We start from the raw sequence: 20,523 nt of genomic DNA on the forward strand, positions 1-20,523 counted from the left end.
TGTTCATCACCCAGTAACCCCCTCCCCCTCCCCACCTCTCCTATCTTAAAAACATAGCTCAAGATTTCTGTTTCAATTTAGGAATGTAGAGAACCTGGAAAGAACACCACTTGTACTCTTACAAAAAAGGAGTACTCTGTCCATCAAAAAAATTGAGGTTGCAGGGCAACCAACTAACTCAAAATTTGGGGAAAGACTGGTATCTGTGAATTTCTCCAAAGTAAAAAAAAATAGGACTTGAGAATTTGCTTACCTAGGACAGATGCTTTGGGTTACTATTTAAGCTAGTAGGAAAATTCAGCTAAATTTTAAAAATAAATTGCTAAGGAGTGAGCATAGGGTAGCATGAGACTGTGAAGTCCCTGGGGGCTACAAATATTGAGGTGTTCACAGGGAAGATTGGGGAGTATCCTAAGAAAGTGAACCTTATGAGCTGGCTTGGAGAGGGACATAGCAGTCAGGATTGTAAAACTAATCAGCCCATTTTTCCTAGTTTCCCTAGAGAACAAAAGACTTAATGTCAGGGAAACGAACAAAAAATACTGTCATTTCAAGGCATTGTGATAGATAACCCATTGTAGATTTCTGTATATACTGGGAGAAATAGGCTGGGAAAATAAAAGTTCTACTTGTGGAAGAGGGAAAGAAAAACATCTAAGCTCATTACTACAACTAGAGGAGGGGCAGGAACACCTGTGAAGGTAAGCAATCTGAGAACAAGGAACATAGTGCCTTGCTAAGATAGAGGCTTAGTCAGAACACAAGAGAATGACCCTCATTTCTCTCATTGGGCTAACAAATATTGAATAAAAATAACAGTGGAATATAGACTGATTAGTTGCAGAGACAGATTCTCTCCAGGGACAATATAAAGGGAGGACCCAAGGCCAGAGAGAAACAAAAATTGAAAAAAAAAAAATCTTTGGCAAATGAGCCCAAACCATAAACACAAGGTATCAAAAGAATAATTATTTGAAGGCTGTAGTAGACTGAAGGTAACCATAGCAACATTAAACCTCAAATGTAGCCCAATTCCTTACTAGATTTAACATAACATGCCAAGCCAAAAAACAAGTAGGAGGAAAGGTATGTTCATCTCCAGGCATAAAAATTATTTACTTCAGTATCTATTGTACTACATCAAGATGTCTGGCTTTCAATAAAAATTTAAGAACTGTATAAAAAATTAAGATAAACATACACTAATGAGACAAGAAAAGTAGAACCAGACTAAGATATGGTATACAATATTGAAATTAACAGGGAATTCAAAGTGATTTTAACTAATATGTTAGTAGCTCTAATTGAAAACATAGGCAACATACAAGATCAGATGAGAAATGTCAATAGAATGATGATGGAAACTATAATTAAAAATTAAATAAATGTTAGAGTGGAAAGAGACAGCAAGAGAGATAATGCTTTTGATGACCTTGACACAGCCAAGGAATCTGTGAACTGGAAGATAAGGGAGTAGAAATTCCCTACATTGACACACAAGAAAAAATAGTAGAAAAAAAAAAAAACCCAAACAACCAAAAACCAAAATCCAAAACCACGGACAGAGCACCCAAAAGCTATAGGACAATATCAAATGGTCTAAAATATGCATGCAATACAGGGGATCCCTGGGTGGCTCAGCAGTTTCACGCCTGCCTTTGGCCCAGGGCGCGATCCTGGAGTCCCGGGATCGAGTCCCGCATGGAGCTCCCGGCATGGAGCCTGCTTCTCCCTCTGCCTGTGTCTCTACCTCTCTCTCTCTCTCTCTCTCTCTCTCTCTCTATGTCTGTCATAAATAAGTAAATAAATCTTAAAATAAAATAAAATATGCAATACAAATCTCAAAGAGAAAAAAAAATGGCTACATTCCCCCCCCCAAATTAGACAGACACCAAACCACAAATCCAAGAAACTCAGAGAACACTAAGCAGGATAAATACAATCTGTAAACAACAATAACAACAACAACAACAACAACACACCTGGGCATATCACATTATAAACTGACAAAAATGAAGAAAAAGAAATAATCTTGAAGGCAGCCCCCCAAAATACACATTGTCTACAGAAGAACAGGGACAAGAACCACAGCAGAAAGAAATCATGCAAGCAAGAAAGCAATACAAGGATACTTTTAAATTGCTAAAAGAAAAAACAAAACGGGACGACTTCGGATGAGAAGTTTAAATTATCATTTATATTATCATTCAAGGGGCGCATGTATGGCTGCGTTGGTTAAGCATCTGCCTTTGGCTCAAGTCATGATCTGTTTCTCCTTCTCCTTCTGCCCCTCCCCCTGCTTGTGCTCTCTCTCATTCACTTGCACTCTCTCTCTCAAATAAATAAAATTTTTTAAAAATAATAATCATTCAAAATAAAGGATAAAAACTTTCTCAAAACAAAAATTTAGGGAATTCATTATTAGCATACCTACTCATAAGAAATATTAAAGACAGTTCTTTAGGCAATGAGTCAGAATCTTACAACCCTATAAAGAAATAAAGAACACTGGAAATGGAATAAAGCAAAATAAATTTCATTTTGTTTCCTATTTTGATTGTCCTGAAAGATGATTATATAAGATAAAAATAGTAGTAATATATTATGCATATAGTATTTGTAAAGGTAAAATACAAAAATACCCCAAATGATAAGGTATATCAAAGGGACACAGAAATCATCTGAGAGAGCTTTCAATGACCAAAGTTGTAATGATTTAGCAATAAATTGCAAACAATAAAGTTGCACTATAATCCAAATTATAAAATAAATATCCATGAGTTCATATTGACATAATTAACAACTGAATGGATGGATGGATGAGTTAGAAAGACACATAAGCAAAAATAAATAAAAAGAAAGATAAGCAAACAGATAAATCTATACAGAAAGATACAAATTACCAACATCAACAATGAAAAAGGGAACAGCACTTCTGAGCCCACATATTTTTTTAAAAAATTTATTTATTTTAGAGAGAGAGAGAGAGTGAGAGAGTGTGAGTGGGGGGAGCGGCAGGAGAGAATCTTCACAGACTCTCCGCTCCGTGGAGTCCAATGCTGGGCTCCATCCCATGACCCATGAGATCATGGCTTGAGCCAAGAAACCAAGTGTCAGAAGCTTAACTGACTGACCCAGGTGCCCCAAATCCTACATACTTTTAAAGGATAACAAAGAAATAATATGATCAACTCTGTGTCTATAAATTTATTAATTTGGATGAAATGGACCATTACCTTGAAAAATACACTATGAAACCCTCTCAAGAAGAAATAGATTACCTGAACAATTCAATATGTACTAAAGAAATTTAATTTGTAGTCAAGAGCCTTCCAAAAAAAAAAAAAAAACAACAACAACAACAACAAAAAACTTCAAGCTGAAATGGCTTCACTGGTGAATTTTACTAAGCATTTAAAGAAGAAATATTAATTCTATACTATTTCCTTCAGAAAATAGAAGAGGAAGGAATGCTTCTCAACTCATTTTAATGTACAAAAAAGTCCATAAAATTAAAAACTGAATTTAGTAAGATCACAAGATATAAGATCAATATACAAAAATCAATAGTATTCAATGGTGTTCTGCTATATAGTAGCAATGAACAATTGGAATTTAGAATTAAAAAATATTATTTAGGATAACATAAAAAGTAGTTATAAAACAAAATACATGCAGAATCTTGTATCAAAACTACAAAGCTTCAATGAAAAAAAAATAAAAAAAGACTTAGTTAAATGAAGAGATAGGCTATGCTGGTGACAGATTGGAAAACTCAGTCTGGTGAAGTAGTCAGTTCTCTTCAAATTGATCTATATATTCAACACAATCCTTCAAAAATTCCCGGCAATTTTTTATACATTTCAACAACCTAATTCTAAGATTTATATGGAAAGGTAAAGGTATTAGAATAGACAAAACAATTGTGAAAAAGAATAATGAATTTGGAGGACTTAAACCTATTTGACTTCAAGACTTACTAGCTATAGTTATCAAGACAGTATAGTATTGGTGAAAGAATAGACTTACAGAACAACAAAACAGAATAGAGTCCAGAGATAGACTAAAAAATATAGTCCTCTGACTTTTGACAAAGGTGCAAGGGCAGCTCAATGGAGAAAGGATAGTCTTTTCCAATAATGGTGCTGTATTGAGTGATATACATATGTAAAAAATGTACACCTTGATACATACCTAATATTTTATGTAAAATCACTCAAAATAAATCATAAACCTTAATGTAAAAAAAAGCCAGAACTATAAAACTTCTAGAGAAAAATACAGGAGAAGTTTGTCAAAACATTTTTAGATATATACAAAAAGAGAATCCATAAAAGCAAAGAATATAAATTGGACTTTATTCAAATTAAAACCATTTGCACTCTGAAAGCCACTGGTAAGGGATTGAAGAGACAAGCCACTGACTGGAAAAAAATATTTTCAAGTTACATATTTGAAAAAAGAGTTGGATCCAGATTACAAAAAAGAACACTTAAAACACAATAATAACAAAAGAAGCAACCTAATTAAAAATTGGGTTAAGAGCCAAGCAGACATTTCAGGAAAGAAGATAAAAGGATGGAAAAAAGACATTGAAAATAAGATACTCCACTGATTAGTCACTGGAAAAATGCAAATGTGACTGCCATGAGATACTTCTATACATTTACTGGAGTGACTGAAATGAAAACCAAACCCAATGACACAAAAAACTTCCCAAATAATAATGAGTGCTGGGAAGAATGAGGAACAACTAGAATTCTCACACATAGCCTGTGGGAAGGCAAAATGTTACAGTCCTTTGAAAAACTTTCTTATAAACATATATTTACCATGCCACGGGGTAGTAATCTCACTCCTAGTTATCTACTCAAGTGAATTAAAAGCTCATGTTCACTTGAACAGTTATATACGACTGTTGAGAGCAGCTTATTAATAATCAGTATAAAACTGGTCACAAGCCAAATGTCTTTTTACAGGTGAATGGAAAAACCAATTGGTGATAATCCATATAATGGGATAGTACTCAGCAATAAAAATTAACGAACTATTGGTTCACCTAACAACATGGAAGAATCTTTTTAAAAATATATTACAATTCACAGAGATGTGAATTGTATCTAATTCACATTATCTAATTTTAGAACTATCTAATTTTAGAACTATCACTATCTAATTACCCTGAAAGGAAACCCTATACCCTTTAGCTATCATCACCCATTTCTCCCACTCCATAGTACCCTGTAACCACTAATCTACATTCTCTCTCTATGGATTTCTCTATTCTAGACATTTCATATCTATGATATCATGTAGCTTTTCTGTGATTGGCTTCTGAATGTATTTTAAATGCATTTTTCTGGGTGAACACTGCTAGACCCAAAATGCTACATATTGTATTATTCCAGTTATATCATATATAAAATGAAGAACTTTAGGGACAGGAAACAGGTTAGTGGTTGCCTGGGCTCGGAAGGAAGGAGAGGCTGACTACAAAGAATAGCATATGGGAACTTGGGGGCAATGAAACTATTCTGTACAGTACTGTTATGTTTTATACATGACACTATCCATTTGTAAAAACCCATAGAACTGTATACCACAACAAATGACTTCTACTATATGCAAGGTTTTTTTTAAAAAAAGATTTTATTTATTTATATGAGGCGGGGAGCAGCGGGAGAGGCAGAGGGAGAAGTAGACTCCCCAGTGAGCAGCAAGTCCTCTGTGAGTCCTGGTCCCAAGCCCCCAGGATCATGACCTGAATGGAAAGCAGATGCCCAAGTGACTAAACCACCCAGGCGTCCCTATGTGCAAGTTTTTTTTTTTTTTAATCAACCACAACTCTGAAGGAATGCAAAACAGAACAGAACGTGACATATAAGTTTGTTTACAGTCTTATAATCACATTAAGGGCAAATGAAGAAGAAAGAGGTTAACAAAAGAAACTTTGAGAAAGTGTTTTGACTAGATACTATAACACTAAAGAGGGAGAGGTTGCAAAAAATGTTCTTCTAGGGGAAAATTTGCTTCTTGTTGTACCTGAAGTTTTGCTTACTTTTCCTACCCATGCCTTTTAGTCCTTTATCTCATCTTTTAAAAAAATCTAAAATCGCTTACAAGGATAAAGCCATAACCCTTTTCATTCCCATTTCAAGTACTGGTTTAGCAGTGATAAGTTTCAAAGAGCCATCCTTGCACACCTATGGCAGGGCTTCCTGACCTTCAAGTCATGGCATATTTGGAAAATGGCCTGTTTATTTGGTGCACTATAAAAAGGCAAGGCTGCCCTGGCCTCATCTGGTTGTCCAAGGCTGAGCAGATTGGTATCTTGGCATCCCTACAACCTGAATTTCTGCACTAAGTTCCCTACCACTCAGGAAAGTCTTACTCTGGAAAACTCTTACTCTGAATGCCCCTTGAACCAAGGTATTCAATTGCATGGTTTGGCCAGTTGAAGACAGGGATGCAGTCTGCCCCTCAAAAAACTGAATTTGTCTATTCTTTCTCTTCTCTCTGCAAAGCTGACTAATGTGAACAGTGAAGGATTCCTGACTTTAGTCTCATTAGCATTGAGTAGTAATGGGTTGATCTGGAGTTTTTGAAATAATTTCTACCAAACTTACCTTTTCTTTCATTTTCTCCACCTTTTGTTTTAGCTGGGGAACTACACTGTTGGGTGGCAAGCCTTTTTCCAATTGAGTCACAAATTTGGCATATTTAGAAACTTGACTATTTAGGAATTCTGGGTCCAGGCAGTCAAATTTGGACTATAAAAATTAGAAAGAAAAAAAAGATAGATGATAAAGGCAAGCTTTAAATTGTAAAATTTTTTCCTTCACTCAGATTTTACAGTAGTTAAATTCTTAATTGAAGTCAGCTCTCTACTTTTGGAAATGACTTTACTTATTAAGATTGCTAGTAGTATACCAGGCATCACTTGCTTATTCCTTTCATGTTCTTGTCTCCCACATTATCAAATGTAGTATTGGAATCCCTGTAATTTATTCCTGAGAGCCAACTCTTATAAGGAGACAAATAGCTACTTCTTACTCTTGCTAACAGAACTTTCTCACCCAATAGTCTCCTATTACTTGGTTATGTACCCCTTTAACATAAATTATTTAAAGGTGTATCCCAATATATACATGTATCTATAAATATATTTCTCAGTCATAGAAACAGAGAAAGACAAATACTGTATGATCTCATTTACATATATAATCTAAAACAAAACAAAATGAGATGAAAAGAAACTGAAAGATACAGAGAACAGACTGGTGGTTGCTAGAGGTAGGGGTGGGAGGTAGGTAAAATGGATGAAGGAGTAAGAAGATATATAGATATATCTAGTTACAAAATAAGTCATGGGGTGTAAGGTATAGTATGGTGACTATACTGTATTGCATATTTGAAAGTTGCTAAGAGAATAGATCTTAAAAGTTCTCATCATAGGAAAAAAGTTTTTGTAATTACATACGGCAATGGATGTTAACTAGACTTACTGTGGTGATCATTTCACAATATAAACAAATATTCAATTGCTACGTGGTACACCTGAAACTAATGTGTTATGTGTGACTACATATAAACCTTCATTTTTCTTTTTTTTTCTTTCTAGGTTCAACATTTCCTTTCTGTCCTCTAATGCATCCTTTTGTATGTTTCCTATGATGAAATCATCCCATTTTTGGAAGCTTCTCTTCTAAACTATGGTAGTAATCAGAGAGTTCTCTGAGCTTTTTCTTTATACCTCAGGAGCATTTCCTATTTCTAAGATAAGTGACAAAGGAGTTATACAAGAGCACTTAAAATTATTTGATATTATAGCATATATTTGTTTTCTCTTTTCCTCATCAAAAGGTAAGTTCTATGAGGGTTTGAACTGTGTTGTTTTTGGTCTCTAGTGGTATGCCCAACACTTAGAACATTATCTGGGAAACATTTTCTGTGTTACTGGTGTTTAAACCAGACATGTGACTTCTGATTACAGGTATCAGCATGAGTAGGCTGAGTGAGCAAGTGTAAAACAATATTTGTGAAGTTGATGGTATTTCTAACATGATCATATCACACTTGACAGAAGAGATGATCATCTAGCCTGCCTTCTAGAAGGCTGACCCTCATCAAGGTTTGAATATATGGGTAGATCCTAGAAGCCAAAATCTATGGCTACGATTGGAAGTTGGCCCCCTAATTGGTAATTTACTGTTGAGCTCTTAAGGAAAGATCCTAGATCTCATTACTTGGATTCTATTCTATTCTATTACAGTCAATGAAATAGCTTCCTTTTTTTTTTCTTTTTTTCAAAACAGAACAGAAACCTAAGTTAACAGAAATATAAGGTGTGGAGATCACAAATAAAATCCTACGATCTTCAAGAACACCTGGGTATAGTATATCATGACAAGACTGTTCAGAAGCCACAAAGCTGTTAAACAACATCCAGTGAGGTCTTTTGATGCTTCCTTCATTTAGCCTTCTTAAATGGAGGACCCAAGAAATCTGCCTTATAATAATGTAGTCTGCTCCACAGTCTGTAGTCTGTGGTATAGAGTGACAGAAAGACCTTTACACATTTCACTGGAAAGCTGTTAACAATTCCCATAAAATTATAACATTGCATATTGTACTGAAGTAGAACTACTTCAGGTTGTTAAAAATCATAAGTCATATTATTATGATATTAAGTTTAATTAATAAAAAATGATTTCAGGATTGAGAGGCTTTTTATTTTGTTTTATTTTACCTTTAACCATTCTTGTTGGAGTTGATCCCACTCAGATAAAGAATCCCAGAGCAATTGTTTGAGCTTCAATTCAGCACTAACTTCTTCCAGAGCTTCAAACTTTGATACTTCTACCTTTAAAAATATAATAAGCAAAATTCATTATTTAGTTTTCAGATATAAAGATCTTATATTATTTTCCTATTAGTAATTCTTGATGCAGTGATTACTTAGCAGAATATGGGTAGGTCCTAAGTGGGGAAAGAAAGGGAGAGATAGAAACAAATGAAAAAAATAAATCATAAACCCTATGTATATTCAAATTTCCATTTGAGTGACAAAATATAACTCTTTACACTTCTTTAGAACCTAAATGTTCAGTAAAGACATAAATATCATGAGTGCCATAGGCATTCGTCTTCAAGTTAGATCATATATGCCTGGCCTTTTAGGAAAACAGATGAGTTTTCAGAGGTACTCATTTCCTTTGGGGCATGTATACCAAGATGACAGAAGAGGGAGATGTCTGTATAGTAGCTGGTGGAGGGGATGGGGAGATTTAAAGTACAAAGAACAGCCTGGTTTCTTATCTCTTTGTAACCCTGTGAGCTGTATATAAACCCTGTAGAGAGAAAGACTGAAAGAAAATCTGAAGAAGCTGTTTTCATAGAAGTGTTTTAAAACGGCCTAAGCTTAGAAGCAAACAAACCCCCAGGGAGGTTGTTTGCACAGAAATCATGAACCCTGTGATAAGCTAGGACTTTGAACATTCCATCCAACAACAGCTGAATACACATTCTTTCCAAGTGCATGCAGAACATTCTCCAGGACAGATCATATGATAGGCTACAAAACAAGTCTTAGCAAATTTAAGATTAAAATCCTACCAAGTCACTTTTTCAGTCAGAATGGTATGAAACTAGAAATCAACAAGAGGAGAGCTGGAAAATTTACAAGCATGTGGAAACTAAACAATACACTCTTAAACAACCACTGGGTTAGAGGGGAAATTTAAAAAAACCTTGAAACAATGAAAATTCAGCACACCAAAACTTATAGGATGCTGTAAAAGCAGTTCTGGGAGGGAAGTTTATACCGATAAATGCATATATTTAAAAAATAGAAAGATCTCAAACAATTTTACACATCAAGGAAGTTGAAAAAGAATAAACATCCCAAAATTAGCAGAAGAAGGAAATAAAAATCAGAGTGGAAAAAAATCAGAGTGGAAATAAAAATCAGAGTGGAAAAAAAATTAAATAGAGACCAGAAAAATAGAAAAGATCAATAAAATTAAGAGCTAGTTTTTCAAAAAAGATAAATAAAATAGATAAACATTTAGCTAGATGAAGAAAAAAAGAGAAGACTTAAATAAAATCAGAAGAAACATTATACCAGATACCACAGAAATACAAAGGATTATAAGAGACTACTATGAATAATTATATGCCAACAATTAAATTGCATCACTTAAAAGAAATGGATAAATTCTTAAGAATATAATACCTACCAAGACTGATCAGGAAAAAATAGACAATCTAAACAGACCAATAAGGAATAAGGAGATTGAACCAATAATCAAAACCTCCCAACACAGAAAAGTCCAAAAGTAGACAGCTCCAGGAGCAGATGGCTTTACTGGTGAATTCTACCAAATGATTTAAAGAAGAATTAATGTCAGTTTTTCTCAAACTTTTCCAAAAAAATTGAAGAGGTGGGAATAACTCCAAATTCATCTTATGAGGTCAGCATTGCTCTGACATTAGGGATATAGCCTAGTCGTCATTAGGAATTAGAAGTAAGCTCCTAGGCCTAAGAGCAGCAGAAGGAGGGGTAGACCTGAGTTGATCATGAAAGAAGAATTAATCAAGTAATGACTGATTAATAATATTAAGGTTAATTAATATTAAGAATTAATCAAGTATGGATACAGAGCATGGAAAGAAGGGGACATACTTTTATTTCAGGTTTTCCTTTCTGACCCAAGAGGTCAGAACCTGTTAGTTACAACTTTTTATCAAGCAATGTTTCCTTAGTACCTCACTTCCTACTGTATACTATCCTATCTTGTAGGTCAGTTAACTCAACCCAGGAACAACTTTGAACCCTAGTTCTTCAACACACAAATCTCAGATACTATGCCAGTGAATGTCTAGTGTCACAGTTATTATTTTGCAGATTCCCCCTTCCAAGCCCTGGGCTCTAGAGTGGATAGCTCCTTAGAGCTAGAGTGGATGGCTCCCCATCCACTTGGGGCCAGAATAGATAGGCACATTCCCATGTTAGGTCCAAGCACTCCTCCAAGACTGTTGGAGGGACTAATAACACCTCTCTCATTGCTGGTGGTTCCCTGGTTCTGAGCTTAGGAATCTCTTCTTTTCTACTATTCTTTCTTTTTTTGGTCTCTAATACTATTCAGAGCACTTAAAGCTCTTATTCATTTCTCTTCATCTATCTATCTATCCCCTGGCTTAGCCAAATTATCTTCTTTCATCAAATTGGCACATCAGACCAGGGAAAATCGGCAATATTCATGGAATCATAACACACACAAGAATGTAAAAGAAGTTTGAGTATTACTTAAGGAAGACTAGTTGGGCTTTAATTGACCACATTTAAAAATCCACATATAGGGCAGCCCCAGTGGCACAGCGGTTTGGTGCCGCCTGCAGCCTGGGGTGTGATCCTGGAGACCTGGGATCGAGTTCCACATCAGGCTCTCTGCATAGAGCCTGCTTCTCCCTCTGTCTGTGTCTCTGCCCCTCTCTCTCTGTGCCTATGAATAAATAAATAAAATCTTTAAAAAAAATAAAAATCCACATACATATTTTGACATAGAGATTGCAGCCCCTGGTCTGAAGGTTCATCTATATAATTCATCATTATTTTTTATTAGGAAAGATATTTTGTGTCTCATGTATACTAATCTTATAAACACTTCAAAGGCAGAGAACACATCATATTGGTATTTTAGACCATTCTGGCAAAATGACAATAGGTGTCCAAATATTGAATGTTATAGCCACACTGTTGAGGGTGGTTGTTTATCAATGCCATTTCTATGCATATATTTTAAACACAGATGTGCAGAGCTGTCTTTACCTTAAAATTCTTCTGATAGGATTTATACTGAAATGCACGTTTTTGCAGATCATCTAGAACTACCTGCAGATCACTTAACATGAGCTTTATTTTATCTTGATCAGCACCAATATCCAAAATCTGTGGATCCTGTAAAATTAAGATAATTTTTGATTAGTCATTCTTACTTTTTGATGTGGACCATTAAATGAAATGGATTTATAAACATTTTCAAAAATATTTTTCTAATTTTCTTCTCGCTCTGATTTCTAGGAAATGTTAAAATGGTTGCTTTTTTTTTAAAATTTTAAAGCAATAGATGTATATTGTAAAAAGTATAGAAATAAAGAAGTGTCTTGGGGACATTATTTTTAAATAGTACCTAATAAATTTTCCCTCATCTACATTCATTTCCTACACTTCTTCAACCAACATGACTTCAGGCAAGGAGAGGTGCATGTAATAGGGAAGAGAAGGAAGAGGACATGTTATAAGAGAAATTCCCATTTATATTCATGAAAATAGGAAGCCCTTTGATTTCTGAGAGGTAGGAAGAGAGAAGGTAAAGAATAAGTGGCTAGATATGATATAAGCACAAATACTTAGGGGTTCAGAAAAATGTTCAGTTTTAAATAGCAGCTCAAAGACATTGTTAATTGATTAGAATGAAACCACAAAAATAGAAGTTAAATCAGATTAAAATGAACTATGATCCAGAAATAGTTTAATTAAAATATAATAGTTCAATTTTACACAGATTATTTTTTTTAAATCTTGTCTTAGCTTACCTGTGCTAATAGCTTTACTTCATTCACTTCATTGGTTAGGTCTTCAAGATCTCTACCCAAATGCTGAGAAAACTGCTTAATCCTTGTTTCTCTGTCACCCACAGATTTATCAATGGCATTCCGAACTGCAACAATGGATGGCTTCATAGTAGCAAAAACAGCAAAGTCTTCAGGAGGTGTGGGAACTTGATACTGTTCAATGAGCTTGTACATTTGAATCACTATATTCCCTTCATCTTCAAGGCTTTCAATCTAAATAGAAACATTGGTTGCTTGTTAATATATCAAGAGTCCTATTATTCCCCCTCAGTTTTATGTAATAGGAGACAGCTGCTGTGCACTGTGAACATCACACATTCATAACCAGCACAAGATGAGTGAGCTTAACAGTAGGATCATACTGACTGAAGCTTGCCAGGTGATAAAGATATTTGTTGCTATAGTGCAGGTAATCAGGCCCAGGAGGTAAGTTGTTCAGAGCTGAGCACAGTCAGTACTCTGGTAAATGTTTATTATTCTCTTCTCTCTCTTTTGTTCTCTAGTAGCATTAAACAGTGCCAATATTTGGTTTTCAGAGACAACGTGTGCGGTGAGGATGCTCAGTTGCAATATCTGACCTTCTAGACATGTGTACTGAGCAGGGGTTGTCCCAGAGCCGCCCCTGAGGTATGCACAGGTCATGGTTCTGGCTGCATGTTCCTTACTATATTTTTACTATCTTCAACTGACTATTGAACATCTTCATTTTAATGTCTTACTTTCAGTGGACAGTGCCCTTCCTAATTTTCTGGGGAGAGATTCTCTAGTTTTGGGGGAAATCTCCTTTCACTCTGCCACATGGCTGTAGAGGGAACAGCCATGTTCACACAACTTGACCCAAACCCCTGGTCACAAGCTGAACCAACAGCGCAAAATTGGGACCTGAGGAATCTGGCTCAGTCTGCTTTCTCTCTGAATATGGGAAGAGTTAGGCTTAGGTATCGGCAGAGGCCATTTCCTTCCATGTGGAAACAAAGCACATCCTTGACATGAGAAGAGAACTGCAGAGAAGCTTTTAGAGAAATAATTCTCAATCTTTAGCTTTGAAACTACAATCACCTCGGAAAACTTGTGAAAACACAGATTGTTGAGCCCCTTGAGCCCCTCCCTGGAGTTTCTGATTCAGAAGATCTGGGGTGGAGCCCAAGAATATACATTTCTGGAGTCCCCTGGTGATACGGTTGTTGCCAGTCCAGGCCCACCCTTTCAGAACCAGTGTTCTAGAGAGGAGCAGAGATGAGAGATGGAAAAATAGCTTCCCCTCCTTTTTTTAAAACTACGATGCTCTAATCCCTAGATTCTGTCCTCTTTAAAGTCAGACTCTATGCATGCCTTTGAATTCCAGAAGATAACCCTGCAACACTAGAATAAATCTCATCTTTCTAAGCTAACTATGTGAGTTTTGTTCCTTTCAACCCAAAGGTGAACATCTTAACATCTTCAACAAGTAATAAATAGAACTAAGTATCTGTACATGAAGATCTGTTCATTTTCCTGTTTCCTGTACTTGGAGTGAGCCTAGGTCCATGTTTCTCTGAGGGAATCTTGGTTTACATTTATTATCCTGACACAGTGATTAATAGTGCCTCTGTCACTCTCAAAATTGGCTTGGTTGGACAATGATTACATGGCCTGGCCCACTTCTACTGGTTAATGATACCACTGTCACCCTGCTCACTATAGAAAGAGATCCAAGAGTAATCTTAGACTTGTCTTGTTCCCAAATTCAGTTGCCCGCTTAGTCCTTTCAGTTCTACTAACTTAACTTACTAGAATTCATTCCTTATCTCCCATCCTTGAAAATACTGTTTTAGCCACAGTTCATTAGCTCTCTCTGCCAAACACCCTTTCTCCACAGCATGCCAACTGCCATACCCTACTCTTGTCATTCTGCCTCAGGCATTTGCACACAGATTCCCCTCTCCTTGAATCCTACCTGAATAGATATATTTTAGGACACAGCTTGAATACCCCATCTTCCACAGAGCTTTCTGTAATTCATAGCCAAGAATGACCACAACCTCCCCCCATCCTGCAGTCCTACCACAGTATCTTATACCTATATATATATTAGATAATAGTTGTCTGCTTTCATTATGGACTCTGAGCTCCTTGCAGGCAGGTTTACTCATTATTGTAACCCTTGCATCCTGCAAGTGGGGGTTCACTACATTTTCTGAATGAACAGATGAGGTTCCAAAGAAAAGCTGTTCATGTGTGGAGAACATCTCCCTAAGGGAAACTGCTTCCCCAGCACAACACTCAGAAATGCACAGACAACCTCATGGAGATGGGATACACTCTGGGTCTTCTGCAAAGCAATCAACTCTCCTGTTCTGCAACTATAGGGTAAGAGCAATCTACTCTCTGCAACGTGATCCTACCTTCCTGTCACAGTTTATATAATAGCATGGGGTAGAGAGGCTGAATGCATTCATGAGACATTTAGAATTAATAATTGGGAGAGACAGCATCTCTCTCTTGGTGGTTGGCTAGCTTGCAGCATGTAACTTGAGAGCAGCTGCTGGTCATATTTGCTGCTGTGGAATGAAGCAGCAGAAGCAGACTGTCTTTAGAGGGAGGAGTAGAGTAGATCTTCAGGGAGATGCAGAAAGGATGATGGAGAGAAAAAACTACCTGGGTTTCCCACAGCCTTGTCATTCCTGGCTCTGGTAAGTTCCTAAGCCTACTTACCTTTTGGATGAAGGGGTGGGGTTCCTTGAAATACTACCGAATCCTTAAATAAAGTAACTGTTTGGCCTAAGCTAGCTCAAGTGAGCTTTAGTTATCTGTCCAAAGTGCCTTAATGAGTACACATAATAATAGACACTTGGCATCTCTAGACTCCTGGGATAATGTATACAGAAACCTGAGGGAAAACCACAATCATCAGCCCTTTAGTGAAGGTGCCATTTCTTGAAATGAGAAACCAGATTGTTACATTTAAGTTAGTGAATCACTAGGTTATACATCAGAAACTAACATAACATTGTGTGTTAACTCTACTTCAATAAAAAAATAAATGTCAAAAATGGTTGCTTTTATAGGCACATGAAATAGCCTTTACTGTTAATTCTGTTAATACTATAGAACAGACTACCCAGTGGTTAATGACTTATTTTACTCAGTTTGTATTTTTTATTTGTGATATATCTTCAGTTTCCAGTTGTTTAAGAGAATTACTTACCTCTATTTCAAATGCCAATTAGTATGAATAAAGCTTATGAAAAATTGACAATTGAAATTAAATGCTAGGTTGCCTGCCACAGGGAAGACACTGAGGGGAGGAAACCAAGTTTCTAAGAGAAGGAAATAAGGGAGAAAAAAGAGTATGTGTGTGTGTGTGTGTGTGTGTGTGTGTGTGTATCAGAGAGAGAGAGAGCATGAGTATTGACCCTATCACCCGTGTCACTTGAGTCTCTATGTCTACTGTTCTCTCCCAACTGCCTCCACTACATTTAAGCTAGTTGATATGGGTTTCTTTTCCTAATAGTGAAGATCCTATCTATTATGCAGATAATGGGTTAAGGGTCAAGACTTCCATTACAATTCCATGATCACTGATCACAAATAAGAACCGCAATAAAGGGGATCCTAGGTGGCTCAGCGGTTTGGCGTCTGCCTTTGGCCCAGGGTGTGATCCTGGAGTCCCGGGATCGAGTCCTGCATCGGGCTCCCGGCATGGAGCCTGCTTCTCCCTCCTCCTGTGTCTCTGCCTCTCTCTTTCTCTCTCTCTCTCTCTGTCTATCATAAATAAATAAATAAATAAATAAATAAATAAATAAATAAATAAATAAATAATAAATCTTTAAAAGAAAAAAAAAGAACTGCAATAAATTGTGATTGAGAGCATTGGTTTTGCAGTTAGAGACAGGAATTTAAATTCTACAAGTTTGGGATCCCTGGGTGGCGCAGCGGTTTAGCGCCTGCCTTTGGCCCAGGGCGCGATCCTGGAGACCCGGGATCGAATCCCACGTCGGGCTCCCAGTGCATGGAGCCTGCTTCTCCCTCTGCCTGTGTCTCTGCCTCTCTCTCTCTCTCTGTGTGACTATCATAAATAAATAAAAATTAAAAAAAATAAATTCTACAAGTTTTATGATCTACCACAAGTTTTATGATCTTGGGCAACATAATCTTTTACAGTCCCTGTTTCCTCATCTGCAAAATGAGAATAAAAACTATCTATGCTTAAGTTTTTGTGAGGATTAAAAATGTAACATATATTAAAAAAAATGTAACATATATAAAAATTTTAGTACAATTCCTGACTAGTAGTAAGAGTTTCATCAATGTTAGCTCCTGTTATTGCTGTGATACAGGACATTCACTTACACTGTCTGAAAGTGTTTCTAATATTTTAACAACTGTTTATTGACCTTCAGTCCCTCAATTTCTCTTTATTTGTCTTCCATATCTACCACAAAATCAGGAATACTGAATTATATGAAAATCAACTCACCCTTTCCTGAATTTCATCAAGAAATACTAAGCTGTTAACATATTCTATGGTGGTAGTTGGAACAAATTCAAGTTTATACTCTGCATCTTGTGCCTCAGAGATAATGGCATCCACTTTTTTCTTGCTTTGACGGGGAAGCATATAATTTAGCACCTAGGAAAGAAAAAGAAAATGTGAATAATAACTATTTAAATATTTTCATTTTATTAAATATTTCAAATAAATTCTAGTTGATTGCTAAATCAGCAATATTGGCTCTGTCTTCTGTCATCTACATTAGAGGTCAGCAGAGGTTTTCTGTAAGGACCAGACAGTAAATATTTTTGATTTGCAGGACATGGTCTCTGTCACAACTACTCAACTCTGCCCTTGGAATGAGAAAGCAACCATAGGTAATACAAAAGCAAATTGTCATGGTTGTAAGTACAAAACAGGTGGCAGACTCACTTTGTAGGGCTGTAGTTTGCCAATCCCTGCTTTATACCATTGCTTCACTGGGGGTATTAGAATATTATAGGTATACTCTGGGTCCAAAGGAAGACATGAAAGTGTTATTGCAGGATCAAGACAAATTTCCTGAGCTCTACCACTCACCAAAATGTAATCAGATCTTTAGAGACAGTTTCAGAGCAGGAAATAATGTCCTAAACTTGATCTCAGTGTCCTAAATCAACTGGTATTCCCACTAGAACACTGTGTTGCTATAGTGGTGTCTCTTTTGCAGGAAGCCTTGAAATGTTCCAACAAAGCAAAATGGAATAGGAATAAGAGACTAGTCTGAAGCCTGCAAGTCCCCACCCTTCCCACAACTGAAGGCTGATTATGTTTGGGACAGAAAGAATATGGGACTTTTCTTAGAAATTAAGGCTACCCAGTAGGTTATGTTAATTTTAAATATTTGCACTACTACAAAATAAAGAACGTATCTGCAGTACAAAAATTATAAAATAATTATAGAGACTATAATTAAGATTTTTTTCCTAGTTCATAGTTACCTCCAAGCATCGCAAAGGTGATGGAATCAATTTTTCCTTTAGTAGCTTTGTATCAATGAGCAGCAATCCTACATTTCTGGTAGGTCTCAGAGCTACTGCATCTTTGTGCTGTCTGTGATATTTTTCCAGTTGTTCTCTAAAAAACTCGACATCTACAAAAATAATCATATTGAACAGAAAATATATTAAATTTTAAAGGATCATGTTGAAATATATTAAAAATCATTGTATTAATAAATTTACAGATGTATTTATAATGCTATTTTCCTAATGCAGAATACCTTGAATAACTTCAAAATGTTAATTCATAGTGCTTTGTATTTTATTCTTGTATTAAAGAAAATAATATTCAATAATGTAAACATGTTTTCTGGCTCCTACTAAGAGAAGGCAGATGAAAATAATTTGTAATTGTATTAGAGGATCTAGTCTGGAATGGACTGAATTTTAGAACGAGGTTGAAGTTCAGCTTAATGGAAGGGTTCTTCGCACGACACCTCCATATAACACATTTTGAAGATATTAATAACAAAAGTTTAAAACACAGGAGATAAAGCATAGCTGAAGTCATCTCCATTCATCTTTCCAACACCTCTCTGCCAGCCCTGCTCCCACATCATAGCTGAGGCCTTTGTCGACCTGCATGTGCCATATGCAGCCATTGCATTTTGATAATCTTCTATTTTAATTTTCTCCCTTTTCCAACCTACCTGGAACCAGTAGAAGCTTGATTACCTTTGAATACATTTGTATCATACTGTTGGTCAAAAACAGCTCTAATACACATACAATACTAAACTACTCTGCTTGCTTTTTAAAATCCTATACCCTCTGGGCCTGTAAAAATTCAGCTAACTTTGGGGCACCTGGGCAGCTCAGTTGGTTAAGCATCTGAATCTTGATTTCAGCTCAGGTCATGATCTCAGGGTCATGAGATCAAGCCCCACATTTGGTTCTGTGCTTAGCATGGGGTCTACTTGAGATTCTCTCTCTCTCTCACCCTTTGCTCTCCTTCCCTCTAAAGTAAATAAGTAAATCTTTAAAAAACAAATTTAGCTAACTTTATTTCAAGTACTTCCTCCACAGATTGATTTCCTTACTGCTCCCTGTTCTCTCCCTATAGCCCTCCTCCACCATCCCAAAAAGAAAAGACTGTTGATGCTTGTCTTTATGTCATCTCCTTTCCTGAATATAAGGGGAAGCTTGACATAGTATAAAAGAACAAAGTGTTAGAAAACCTAAGCTCAAGTATTTAACCCATTTTTGACTTTCGGTAAGTCACTTAATCTTTCTGAGCTTCAGTTTCCTCATAATACAAAAAGGGTCAACAATTATCTATCTTACTTACTTCAGAAAGTTTAGATCTATGTATTTTTAAGAACTGACAAAATGAGGATATCAAATCATCTGAGAAGTCCTCTGGTAAGGAAACCTGTATAATGTTTTTTTGGTCTAGTATTTTCTAAGCTTATTTGAACAGAGTCTTTTTTCATGGTATCATGTAACTATCCTTCAGAATAGTGGACCAAGCACTAGAAATAGAGTAGATCTAGAAATGATTCATATGGAAAAGGAGAGATAACACCTCCTAAAATCCTAAGATTTTTAAAAAGTGAAGGAAGTACTATTAGACTCCATTTGGAGAGTCAACACATGAATAATGGGTACACCAGAAGAAGAGAAGAAGGAGGTAGAAAGATTATTTAAAGAAATAATATCTGTGAACTTCTCAAACCTGGGAAAGAGCTAGACATACAAGTCCATATATCATCTTACTATCTCAATACAAACAGATCTCTCTGAGACACATTAATATGAAGCTGTCAAAAGTCAATGATAAAGAAAGAATCTTAAAAGCAGCCAAAGAAAGTAACCTACAAAGGAACATCCATTAGACTGTACAGATTTCTCAGCAGAATCTCTATAGGCTGGGAGAGAACAGAATGATGTGTTCAAAGTATTGAAAGATAAAAATTGCTAGCCAAGAGTACCCTATCTAGCAAAGTCATCCCTCAGATATAAAGGAGAAATAAAGACTCCCAGACAAACAAAAGTTAAGGGAGTTCATCACCATTAGACCTCCCTTATAACAAATGTTGAGAGGAGCTTTTCTACCTGAAATGAAAAGATAAAAATATACAAAACTTTGAGTAAGGTGATAAATAGAATCACAAAATTGTAACTCTATTTTAGAAAAGGGTGCTAACAATTATAACATAAGGATTAAAGGAAAAAAGCATTAAAAATAACTATAGCTACTATAATTTGGTAACAAACTCAGAGCATAAAAAGGGATCATTTGTGGCTACACAAATGGAGGAAAATAAAAGAATCTATATAGGCAAATGAAGATAAACTACTATCAGCAGAAAAAGGACTATTTTATCTATTAGACATTTTATAAAACCTTACAATAACCATGAAACAAAAATC

The 20,523-nt window shown here is 35.9% G+C and overlaps 1 protein-coding gene across 1 annotated transcript in view; it reads right to left on the bottom strand.

The window, feature by feature from the left end:
* DNAH6 (dynein axonemal heavy chain 6) overlaps positions 1-20,523 on the bottom strand; it is a 234,851-nt gene that overhangs the window by 163,474 nt on the left and 50,854 nt on the right. The window contains exons 15-20 of the mRNA XM_038561598.1: positions 18,091-18,242; positions 17,096-17,248; positions 12,598-12,849; positions 11,831-11,959; positions 8,750-8,863; positions 6,627-6,770 (exon numbers count right to left, since the gene is read on the bottom strand). Coding sequence (XP_038417526.1) covers positions 6,627-6,770; positions 8,750-8,863; positions 11,831-11,959; positions 12,598-12,849; positions 17,096-17,248; positions 18,091-18,242 — 944 coding nt within the window. The remainder of the gene's footprint in view (positions 1-6,626; positions 6,771-8,749; positions 8,864-11,830; positions 11,960-12,597; positions 12,850-17,095; positions 17,249-18,090; positions 18,243-20,523) is intronic.

This window comes from Canis lupus, chromosome 17, assembly GCF_011100685.1.
Source record: "Canis lupus familiaris isolate Mischka breed German Shepherd chromosome 17, alternate assembly UU_Cfam_GSD_1.0, whole genome shotgun sequence".
NCBI lineage: Eukaryota > Metazoa > Chordata > Mammalia > Carnivora > Canidae > Canis > Canis lupus.